The following is an 11,215-nucleotide window of genomic DNA, read 5'->3' as shown; positions in this document are numbered from 1 at the left end:
GGGGGCGGAGTGAGAGGGGAGCTGCATTCGCAGCTTGGGGCGCCAGCTCCCCCGTAGCACCCACAACCACTCATTTAAGGCTTTGCCGCCAGCCAGTCGGTGACTCACAGCCTGGCCTCCCTGGAAGCCTCGGGTTGGGGGGGGGGTAGTCGGGAGGGGGTGGCAGGAGGGCGGAGTCGGGGATAATGGTGGGCGGGCAGGGCAGGGCAGCCCCTTTCCAAACGGGGCGTCCAGTCTAGGTCCCCAGGAGGGAAGGCTGCGTTGCCAGCTTGGGCGGGACTGCAGTCGGGAGACAGCCTCTTCCTCTTTCCTCCGCTCAGCTCCGGTCCGATTCTTGGGAGTGCTTCGATCCGCTTAAAGCCCAGGTCAGCTCGGAGACCAGCTTGGATTGGTCTGCTCAGGTATGGGTGCCTTGGGGACAGAGGGGGAAAGCTGAAGAGGGGCAGGGAACTTCCGACCAACCGGGCTTTGGGGAACCCATGCTAGATCCTGGGGTGAGGAAGGTAACATTCACTGGCTAGTTTTTCTAACACTTAGCCCAGTTGCTGGGATCAAGGGCTGGTCCTGGAGCCTCAAGTTCTGCCCTTGACTGCCCAGAGCTGCCCCCCAAACATCTAAGAATAGACTTGAGGCTGGAGTGAGTGACAGGGCAGCTGGAAAGGAGTGACCGCTGGGATGGAGATTGCTGGAGAAAGACAGGCAGGAAGTCACAGCAAAGCAGAAACTGGCCCAAGAAGGAAGGTGACAGAGCCAGCAGCAGCAGAAGTGGAAGGGACAAGAAGTGGGGTATGGAACTGAGCCCCAGAGTCGAGTCGGACAAGAAGGTACCCCGAGATATACCCCGAGGTGGCTGTGGAGGCATGGGAAAGATCCAAGAGCGACTCCGAAGTTGGAGATACCATCTCTTAGGTGCCGAGACACACAGCAGACAAGTACTCCTGAGGGTTAATGACAGTGAAAAACGGTGATCACCACCAGGGCTGAACCCCTTATTTACCACACACAGCAATGTTGGGATTCAGCATCTTTCCTTATCTGAGGGGCCCCACCCAGGCATGTAAACGTATGCAGTAGCCCTTTTAGAGTACCCCTTGCCCCTTCTGGGGAACAGGATGACAGGTCCTCAAGCTCTTATCAACACAACTTCTAGTGCAGGACACATTAAAGAGGAGCCGGAAGAGGGGTTGACAGCCTACCCGTTTACATTGTAGCCAGGAGGAGGGTACACCCTTGGGGCTCCAGACTGTGAGTAGCTAAGACAGTGTGTCATGAAAGGTCCGGAAGTCCTAATTTAGTTACCCGGCGCAGAGAAATGAAGAGGCTGATGAGTTCCAGCAGATACTTTGAAAAGTGCTTTAATACTGACCAGTCAAATGGCCAGGGTCAAAGTTCCCCCAGAATAGAAAGGGGACCAAAGACCTCGTGGGTCCCTCGTCACCCCCTTATATAGGATGGGAAGTGGGAGGGGAAGAAGAGTCCTTGAGGGCTGGACTTCCGCTAAGATAACACCAATGATTCGTGAGGTAGGGGTAGAGGTGGGGCCGAGGCAGTGACACTTCCTTAAGGGTGGGGCCAAAGCAGTGACAACTTCCCTAAAGGGCGGGGCACCCGCCAAGGTTGGTGGGGGGGGGGCTGATTTCCCTTTTCAATCCCCACTTCTTGTACTGGAGGCTTCTAATCCTAGAAGCCAATGTGATTTGGGGCCTTTACTTTCTGATATTACTGGTCATAATTATTTGCATGAGCTAACCCTGCATGGGCCAATGGCTACCAGAAGTAAAAAGGCTTAGGAGGGGCCCCAGTAGGAGTATTAGATAGGGGAGAATTCCATTCCATAAAGACCATAAGGGACCATTTAATAGCTTTGTATCTTGGCCAGCTACTCTTGATGGTGCTTGATTCTGTTTTACACATTTGAAATTAACTTTTGTGAGAGTTTGTTATTTCTGTTTAGCCCTGCTAGTTCTGCTTTTCCAGTTACCAATTTTCCTGCAACTTCTGAGCCCTACCAGTAGAGTGCTCAGACCTAGGAGTGCCTAAGAAATGTATGCTAGGCAGAGGGATGGGCTCTGTTCCTGGGATGATGTTAATGTTGGGGAGCACTAATGCTGGGATGCATAAGCCAAATTTTTACCACATATTTATACCCGTTTCGGAGGTAAATACCCTGGGCTAGAGGGAGCAGGCAGGACTTTTGAGCACTGAGTACCTTCTACCTGACCCAGGTTTACAGATTTGGTGCTGTTATGAATAGCAAACAGAAGATTTAAAGCTAAACGGGATTACCTTTTGACATAAGTACAGCTAGAAGAAGCAAAGGTTAGATTACCTAGTGAGACAGGGACAGCCAGAGGCCAATTTCCCCCACCCCCAAAAGGGAGTTAAAGGCTGAGGTTTTGCTTTACACACCCATTCCGGCTCCCCCAAACACACACATGGGAAGTAGAGGACCGGAGGTAAGCAGTTCGAGCCCTTCCTTAGCAAGTGCCAGGAAGAGCATTTTCAGAGTTAGTGAGTGCATTAGGGCTGAAGTGTGCCCGCCGGACCCGTATCTTGAGAGGATCCTCAGTGTGCTTCACTTTTCAGGTTTTAGATGGAAGGCGTGAACCCAGGAAGCATGCAGTTCACCTTGACAGCAGTTCTTTTCACATAGGCTGTGAATTCCACAACGAAAATAAGGAGGTTTCTGCTTTTTTTTTCATTTCTGCAACTTAAACAGCTGTTGGGGTAGAGAGCCCTAAACTTCAGTTGCCTTTCCTGCACCTAGAAGTTATTAGAGGGAACGTGGTCGGAGATCAATCTTCTGTAGCTACTTCAGGCTGACAGGGGACTGCAGTTTCAATCTCTAGATAGGGTGAAATCTCATATTTTCCTAAAGGAGCAGTTAACTGGTTCACTTTTGCAGTTTTAACACCTGAAAAGGATTAGATTAATTATACAGGGGAATATTACTTAACCCACTCAGGCCTTGGAGCAGTAAATAGCACAACTTGAATGGCACAGCTGTTCTTATTGTCTGTAATGATAGCACAAATTAATCAACAGAAAACAAAGCATTATAGCATTATGAATAAACACAGTTTTGAGTTACTTCAGTTAGACTAACATTTGCATTTACAATTTATGATCTGGTTTAATACAACTAGTAAGAGCATTTTTACATAAGTTACTTCAAAGAAGTGGGTTTTAAATTAGGCCCACTAGAATTTTAATTAGCTACCAAAAATGGTTTTTCTCTCCACCTTTACCTTGTACCTTACCCGGTATTTGAATAACTTGGCTTTTTCCTTTGCACATATACAGCACTGTTGGAGAAATCTCCATTTGGGGCACCCCCATTACTTACAGAGCTTTTTGAGGATAGGTTGTAGACACAGCAAGCAGGGTTGGTTGTCACGTTACAGTCACTTAGGTTTGGCTGATGAGATGGTCGGTTCAGCATGAGGATTTTCTGGTTGGGCATCTCACCCTCTGCAGGAATTTTAGAGGTGACTTGTCTGTTCCACTCCTCTCCAGGTTTGGAAGAGACTGACCTCGAATTCTCTTCTCCTGAGATAGAGGGGGAGAGCAGGGCCCACAGGCTGTGATGATCTTCTAGGAAAATCTTCAATTTCCTTACTCAGGCCATTTATTTCAGTCTCTCGCCGGTGCCTGCTTGTCACACCGCCTTAACTCCAATTATTCCTCTGAAAGAGGGCTTTGGGGTTCCCTTACTAATTTTTTTGATTTTCTGTTTGCATGAGGACTACTCCTCATGCAGAGAGAAAAGCCATTTGCTTGTATTCTGTGCAAAGCAACATGATGCCATGACATAAATGGTACTAAAAGGTTCTGGGAGAAGAGAAAAAGCAAATATTACTTAAATTACTTAGATAATTTTAGAATTTTTTTCTGCAATGAAACATTTTATACATTTTTAAATAAAACCATGACCAATTTTATAAAACCTCCTGTGATACAAATATTAATGTTCTTGGTAACATATAATGAAAAATTGCAAAATAATATTTTAATTATGCTTAATTCTAAATATAGAAATTCACTTAGTTTTCTAAACAGAAAACACCAGGAATTTACGTTACACAAATTAATGTTGAAAACCAGAAAGAATGAATGCTTACTACTTTTGGTAGAACATGCTTAAAAACATTTACATTTTTTTTAACCTAGAGACATATTAATAATTATTTAGATTGATTATACACATTTTTTATTACACATTTTTAATTTTTTTACACCACTTTCCTTTTTGCATGCAAGGCAAACGCCCTACCATTCGGCTCCTTCTCTTTTTCCTCCCTTTTTTTTTTTTAAGCTTCGCCACTCATTCTTTTGCAGTGGTTCCGCTGCTAAAAATTTTCACGTGCACCGAAAAACAAACAAAAATAACAACAGTAATTTGCAACATTTTCTTATTAATTTTTTTAAGAAACCTTTAAGTTAGAAATTTAAATGCTTAAAAAAATTTTTTTTCTGACTTCCAAACCATTTGCTAGATTTTTCTTTGATATGCAAATGACCTACATTCCCCAGCCAGGTGAGGCTGGGAGGACAATAGTTTGCCCTGGGGCGTGGTGAATTTCTTCACCACGTGGTGAGTTTAAAAAGCATTTTTTTTTTTCGGCTAGAAAAAAAACGGCCAGTTGCTCTTTTTGGCCTGAACGCATGGCAGGATAGTTGGGGAATTGCAAAGTTCAGAAATTCTCCAGGAAAATTTATTCCCGATGGCCATTTGAGAAATCTGGGATTTGCAATTTCCAACACCCCCCGCCAAGTCCCTAGCGTGGACCTTGCACGCGCCCGCTTCCTGGTTGGGGGGGGGAACGGGTTTCGGGCGCCCTGTTGTCGCGCCGCGGGCGGCGGGGATCGCGCGTTCTGCTGCTGGGACGACTGACGGGCGAGGGAGACGCGGGCTCACCGGCGGTCGGCCCCTTTCCCCAGGGGTCGGCCCGCGAGAGGGGGCGCGTCCCGTGGTTAGACCAAAGAAAAAAACATAGAACACACAGACAAAAACAAACAAACAGACAAACAGTGGCGCCACACGGAAAACAACCCAAACGAATGTGTTCAAGTAATCTTTTCCCAAAGTTCTAGTGTCAGAGTAAGTGGGGTGGATTGAATTTGTCTCATCAAACTTGTAGAATTGCCAGGAAGGCGGACAGGCAAAGGAGGCAGTCAGAGGGGAGTCAAATGAACATCCAGAGACACAACTGTAAAATTCACAGATTCCTAGACAGACGGCTATGCTAATAACAACCAAGTTTTTGAGCTCCACAAATCACAGGCAGACAACCTCCTAGCAGCAGCGGGAACGTCTTCCCGCCGCTCTTACTGAACCCCTGGGGTACCACCAGGGTCGTGACCTAAGCAGCCAAAGTTCGTCAACCTCTTGCCCACCTGGTATACGCATCAGATGGGGAACCACACACACCTGGAAACGCATCAGGTGGAAGATTCCTTAGTCACCCGGGGGGACTCTGACCCCCCTCCGGGGGGACTCTAACCCCCCTATGAAACAAAGTCTGCTTCTACTCGGTTTCCACATCGAGCAAAGAGCTCATAACATTAGCCAAACCACCACAAAGTCAGCTTCCCGCTGGTCACAGACACGAAGCAAAACGCGCGCTCTCACACACACACATACACATCAGAACTCACCAGACACCTGTTCATAACTCCATGCCGGGAATGAGGACTCCTGGCTGGCTCGCCAAAATGAAAGGTCCGGAAGTCCTAATTTAGTTACCCGGCGCAGAGAAATGAAGAGGCTGATGAGTTCCAGCAGATACTTTGAAAAGTGCTTTAATACTGACCAGTCAAATGGCCAGGGTCAAAGTTCCCCCAGAATAGAAAGGGGACCAAAGACCTCGTGGGTCCCTCGTCACCCCCTTATATAGGATGGGAAGTGGGAGGGGAAGAAGAGTCCTTGAGGGCTGGACTTCCGCTACGATAACACCAATGATTCGTGAGGTAGGGGTAGAGGTGGGGCCGAGGCAGTGACACTTCCTTAAGGGTGGGGCCAAAGTAGTGACAACTTCCCTAAAGGGCGGGGCACCCGCCAAGGTTGGTGGGGGGGGGCTGATTTCCCTTTTCAATGGAACTGAGCCCCAGAGTCGAGTCGGACAAGAAGGTACCCCGAGATATACCCCGAGGTGGCTGTGGAGGCATGGGAAAGATCCAAGAGCGACTCCGAAGTTGGAGATACCATCTCTTAGGTGCCGAGACACACAGCAGACAAGTACTCCTGAGGGTTAATGACAGTGAAAACCGGTGATCACCACCAGGGCTGAACCCCTTATTTACCACACACAGCAATGTTGGGATTCAGCATCTTTCCTTATCTGAGGGGCCCCACCCAGGCATGTAAACGTATGCAGTAGCCCTTTTAGAGTACCCCTTGCCCCTTCTGGGGAACAGGATGACAGGTCCTCAAGCTCTTATCAACACAACTTCTAGTGCAGGACACATTAAAGAGGAGCCGGAAGAGGGGTTGACAGCCTACCCGTTTACATTGTAGCCAGGAGGAGGGTACACCCTTGGGGCTCCAGACTGTGAGTAGCTAAGACAGTGTGTCACATGAGCCCGGAGAGATAGCACAGCGGCGTTTGCCTTGCAAGCAGCCGATCCAGGACCAAAGGTGGTTGGTTCAAATCCCGGTGCCCCGTATGGTCCCCTGTGCCTGCCAGGAGCTATTTCTGAGCAGAGAGCCAGGAGTAACCCCTGAGCACCGCTGGGTGTGGCCCAAAAACAAACAAACAAAAAAAAGACAGTGTGTCACATGCACCCACACACTACAGGTGGCCTCACCTTCTAGATGGGGAGGGAAATCTGCCCAGTGGCACCAGGATGAGGGTCTGACACTGGGAGACCACCTGGCTCTTTGCGGAGCTCCCTGGATCTGTTCAAGGTAGAGGCAGCTGGGAGGTGCTGGAGAGTGTGGCAGGAACACGGTAGTCAAGGTTTCCAGGTAGAAATCCATGGGAGACCATGCCAGGTTCTGGGCATGACTGGTGGCCACAACACTGCTGAGTGCCCAGAACTTGATGCCATAAATGGTGCTGCTGACCTGCATGTCATCTGCATACAACCATGATTAGAAGCTATAAGGGGCAGAGAGTACTAGAGCAGGAAGGGCACTGTCCTTGCATGGAGCCAAACTGGGGTTGATCCCTGGAATTCCATATAGTTCCCTGAGCCCCCCAGGAGTGATTCCTGATTGCAGAGCCAGGAGAAAAGAAAAGGAAGGAAGGAAGGAAGGAAGGAAGGAAGGAAGGAAGGAAGGAAGGAAGGAAGGAAGGAAGGAAGGAATAGCACAGTGGGTAGGGCATTTAACTTGCATGTAGCTGATTGCAGAGCCAGGAGAAAAGAAAAGGAAGGAAGGAAGGAAGGAAGGAAAGAAGGAAGGAAGGAAGGAAGGAAGGAAGGAAGGAAGGAAGGAAGGAATAGCACAGTGGGTAGGGCATTTAACTTGCATGTAGCTGACCCAGGTTTGATTCCCAAAAGGAAGGAAGGAAGGAAGGAAGGAAGGAAGGAAGGAAGGAAGGAAGGAAGGAAGGAAGAAGGAAGGAAGGAAGGAATAGCACAGTGGGTAGGGCATTTAACTTGCATGTAGCTGACCCAGGTTTGATTCCCAAAAGGAAGGAAGGAAGGAAGGAAGGAAGGAAGGAAGGAAGGAAGGAAGGAAGGAAGGAAGGAAGGAAGGAAGGAAGGAATAGCACAGTGGGTAGGGCATTTAACTTGCATGTAGCTGACCCAGGTTTGATTCCCAGCATCCGACATGCCAGGAATGATTTGAGTGCAGAGCCAGGAGTAAACCCTTGAAAGCCACCAGGTATGACCCCCGAAAAACAAAAATAAATAAATAAATAAAATAGGGATTAAAGAGATAGCACAGCGGTAGGGTGTTTGCCTTGCATGCAGATGACCCAGGATGGACCTGACTTTGATTCCCTGCATCCTATATGGTCCCGCAAGCCTGTCAAGAGTGATTTCTTTTTTTGTTTGTTTTTTGGGTCACATCCAGCAGCACTCAGGTGTTACTCCTGGCTCTACGCTCAGAAATCACCCCCAGCAGACTCAGGGATGCCAGGATTAGAACCACTGTCCTGCATGCAAGGCTAATGCTTTACCGCTGTGCCATCTCTCCACCTCCCCCCTTTTTTGGATGTCAGGAGTGATTTCTGAGCACAGAATCAGAAGTAACTCCTGAGTGTCACTGGGTTGGGGCCAAAAACCAAAATAAATAAATAAAAATAAAAAGGGAAGAAAGAAGAAAGAAAAAACAAAAGTCTATGACGGCCAGAGTGATATAGTACAGGGGAAGCCTTGCAAGTTGCTGAACCTGGTTTAGTCCTCAGTGCCACTCATAGCCCCATGAGACATGGCCAGGAGAGATCTCTGAGCATAAAGCTAGGAGAAGTCCCCAACCACCCAAAGTTGTAATCCAACTCCATCCCCCAGAGTATGAGGTCCAGGTTGGGGTTGTGGCTCCATGGTAGGGAACCTGCCTTGTGTATATGAGGTCCTGAGCACAAAACTTAGCACCATGCGATGCTTTCTCTGTTTTTCCAGAACTAAGGCCAGTGAGGACCACCTCCTGGGCCGACCTGGATTCCTCCCACGTGACACGACACTGCAGTCCAGTGATGCGCTCCCCTGTTGCTCTCTTCCTCCTCCTTCTCCTCGTGGCCTCAGGGACTGAAGCCTTTCGGATCTGTGCCTTCAATACCCAGCGGCTGACCCTCACCAAGGTGGCCAAAGTGCTGGACACCCTTGTTCCGGTAGGTGGGCACTTTGCCACCCTCAGGACCATGGCTGAGTCCTGGCCCATGGAAAAGGGGGGGGGCAATGGCCACCGTGCCCTCTGCTCTGGGTGTACCATGCCACTGAGCAGGCCTTGTCGTGCAGATTGTGGCTCGCTGTGACATCATGGTGCTGCAGGAAGTAGTGGACTCTTCGGGCAGTGCCATCAGCCTCCTGCTTCGAGAACTCAATCGGTGAGGAAAATCTGGGGGACCTGCCTCGTGGAGGAGTGCCCTGGCCTCAGGCCCCTGACCACAGTGTCACTCTTTGCCGTCCTGGCAGCTATGGTGACTCGGGGCCCTATGAAGCCGTGAGCAGCCCTCTGCTGGGGCGCAGCTCGTACATGGAGAAGTACGTGTATATCTACCGGTAAGCATGGCCAGGACAGCTTCCTTTCCCCGGGCCTACTGACCGGGCTTCCCAGGACTGCCTTTGGTGAGAGTGGAGAGGGCCAGGGAGTCAGGAAAGGAAGCATTTTCCTGCCAATGACAAGAGGCACAGAATATCACTCACTGCAACACCAGTGAGGTGCCTGGTGGCCCCAGCTGAGCACACTAGCTCCTCCACCTGCTAGTGCAGCAATGGTGGCATGCATGAGCCTAAGTGAAACCTGGGTGTGGACTGCCTGCATGCCTGCATGCCTACAGCACTTGGTGGCTTCCCAGGAACCTTCTGTAAAGGGCAACTCTCTGGGGCTGAGAAAAGCAGCTGTCTATCTTTGGGGCAGGGAAGGGAGATGGCAAAGTCCTGAGGTTGATGCGGGGCTGGAGACGTCCTTAGCAATACCCATACTCTGCCCACTCTGCTCTGCCACAGGTAGCTTGGGGCATTGTTGCTTGAGCAGCTAAAGCTTGGATGGAGGGTGGTAGCCAGGAGCCACTGGTTACTGGAGGGGGTTGCTGGCGACAGTCCCTTCCCTGACTCTCAGCTCTGAGGGTCCTTGCCAACACAATTCAGTAACATAGAGGCCTGCTCCCCACCTGCTGCCCCAGGAAACTCAAGACTAAGATCCTGAATCATTATGTGTACAATGACAAAGATGACCTCTTCGCCCGAGAGCCCTTTGTGGCCCAGTTCACACTACCCAGCAAGGGTAGGACAGCTGAGGGTTGGGAGGTAGGTGGGAGGCAGTGGAGTGGAGCAGGTGGGAGCACAAGGCCTGCTCTTGTAGTGCTCCCCAGCCTGGTGCTTGTGCCACTACACACCACTCCCAAGGCGGTGGAGAAGGAGCTGAACGCACTGTATGACGTTTTCCTGGATGTCACTCAGCACTGGCAGACTGAGGTAGGGCTGGAGAATGGTGTGGAGTGGGTGGGGTTGCAGGGGCAGCAGAGCTGAGACACCCCACTCCCTCAGGAAGTCATTCTCCTTGGGGACTTCAACGCTGACTGCGCTTCGCTGAGCAGAAAGCGCCTGAATGAGCTGGTGCTGCGGACTGAGGCGGGTTTCCAGTGGGCTATCGGTGATGATGAAGACACCACAGTGCGGGCCAGCACGCATTGTGCCTATGACCGCATTGTGGTGCATGGCCAGCACTGTCAGAGCCTGCTGCGGGCTGCCAAGGCCTTCTCGTTCCCCAGCAGCTTTGGGCTCACGGAGGCAGAGGTAAACAGGTTGCCCAGGGTGGCTTTGGGAGGGTATTTAAGCTGCCCACAGATTTGGCATCCACTCCTTCACTCCCCAGGCCCTGAACATCAGTGACCACTACCCAGTGGAGGTGGAGCTGAGTGGGACAGCCACCAAGCCACAGTCCCTGGGCCTGGCAATGCTGCTGCTGCCACTCGTTTCCTTGCGGCTGAACCCAGTGGCCTAATGCTGCCCACACATGCCAGAATGACAGGACTTTTGGGACTGCCTGATAGCATATGTAAGGGAAGGGCCCTGATGCTTGCCCCAGGGTTATGGGGGGATATGGGAAGCAGGTGCAGGGAATGGATTTTAGGTAATGGCAGGGCTAGGAAATGGGGAAACACAGGATTCTACCGGAGCGTCAAGTTTAACTGGGAACAGCCTACTCACTAGTGTAGGCTGGAAAAGAAGCAAATTCTTGGGAGTGGGGATGGGGAGGACGCCGCTTTCAGGAAGCCCTGACTCAGTCCCCAGATAAGGAAAGGTGGGTGCAACTAAGGGGAGACATTCTAAAAAAGGAATATTCTGCATGTCCAGGTACTTGTCCTGCTTTAAGCTACTTCCAGCCCCAAGCATCATCCCCTTAGTACAGAGCTAGGTGTGGCTCCAACACCCTCACCTTGCAAAAAAGAAACACTGGGCTGGAAATTATTACCTGTATGGCTGAAGGATCCAGAGGAATTAGCAGGAAGTGGTCAAAAGTGAGCAACATGCCTTTTTTTCCCATTAACAGCCCAGGCCATACCATTATGCCAGCTTGTTCTTAGCCAGCCCAGGTGTCTGT

The 11,215-nt window shown here is 50.2% G+C and overlaps 1 protein-coding gene across 1 annotated transcript; it reads left to right on the top strand.

Moving 5' to 3' along the window:
- The first annotated feature begins 359 nt into the window (after positions 1-359).
- DNASE1L1 (deoxyribonuclease 1 like 1) lies at positions 360-10,625 on the top strand. The gene is made up of 8 exons (XM_049767059.1): positions 360-401; positions 8,572-8,780; positions 8,908-8,996; positions 9,085-9,171; positions 9,795-9,895; positions 9,974-10,086; positions 10,159-10,407; positions 10,487-10,625. Exons 2-8 carry the CDS (start codon positions 8,646-8,648, stop codon positions 10,613-10,615), a joined length of 903 nt encoding a protein of 300 aa, XP_049623016.1. The 5' UTR covers positions 360-401; positions 8,572-8,645; the 3' UTR covers positions 10,616-10,625.
- Positions 10,626-11,215: the final 590 nt, after the last annotated feature.

Source organism: Suncus etruscus, chromosome X (assembly GCF_024139225.1).
Source record: "Suncus etruscus isolate mSunEtr1 chromosome X, mSunEtr1.pri.cur, whole genome shotgun sequence".
Lineage (NCBI taxonomy): Eukaryota > Metazoa > Chordata > Mammalia > Eulipotyphla > Soricidae > Suncus > Suncus etruscus.
This window is presented reverse-complemented; position numbering and strand designations above follow the sequence as displayed.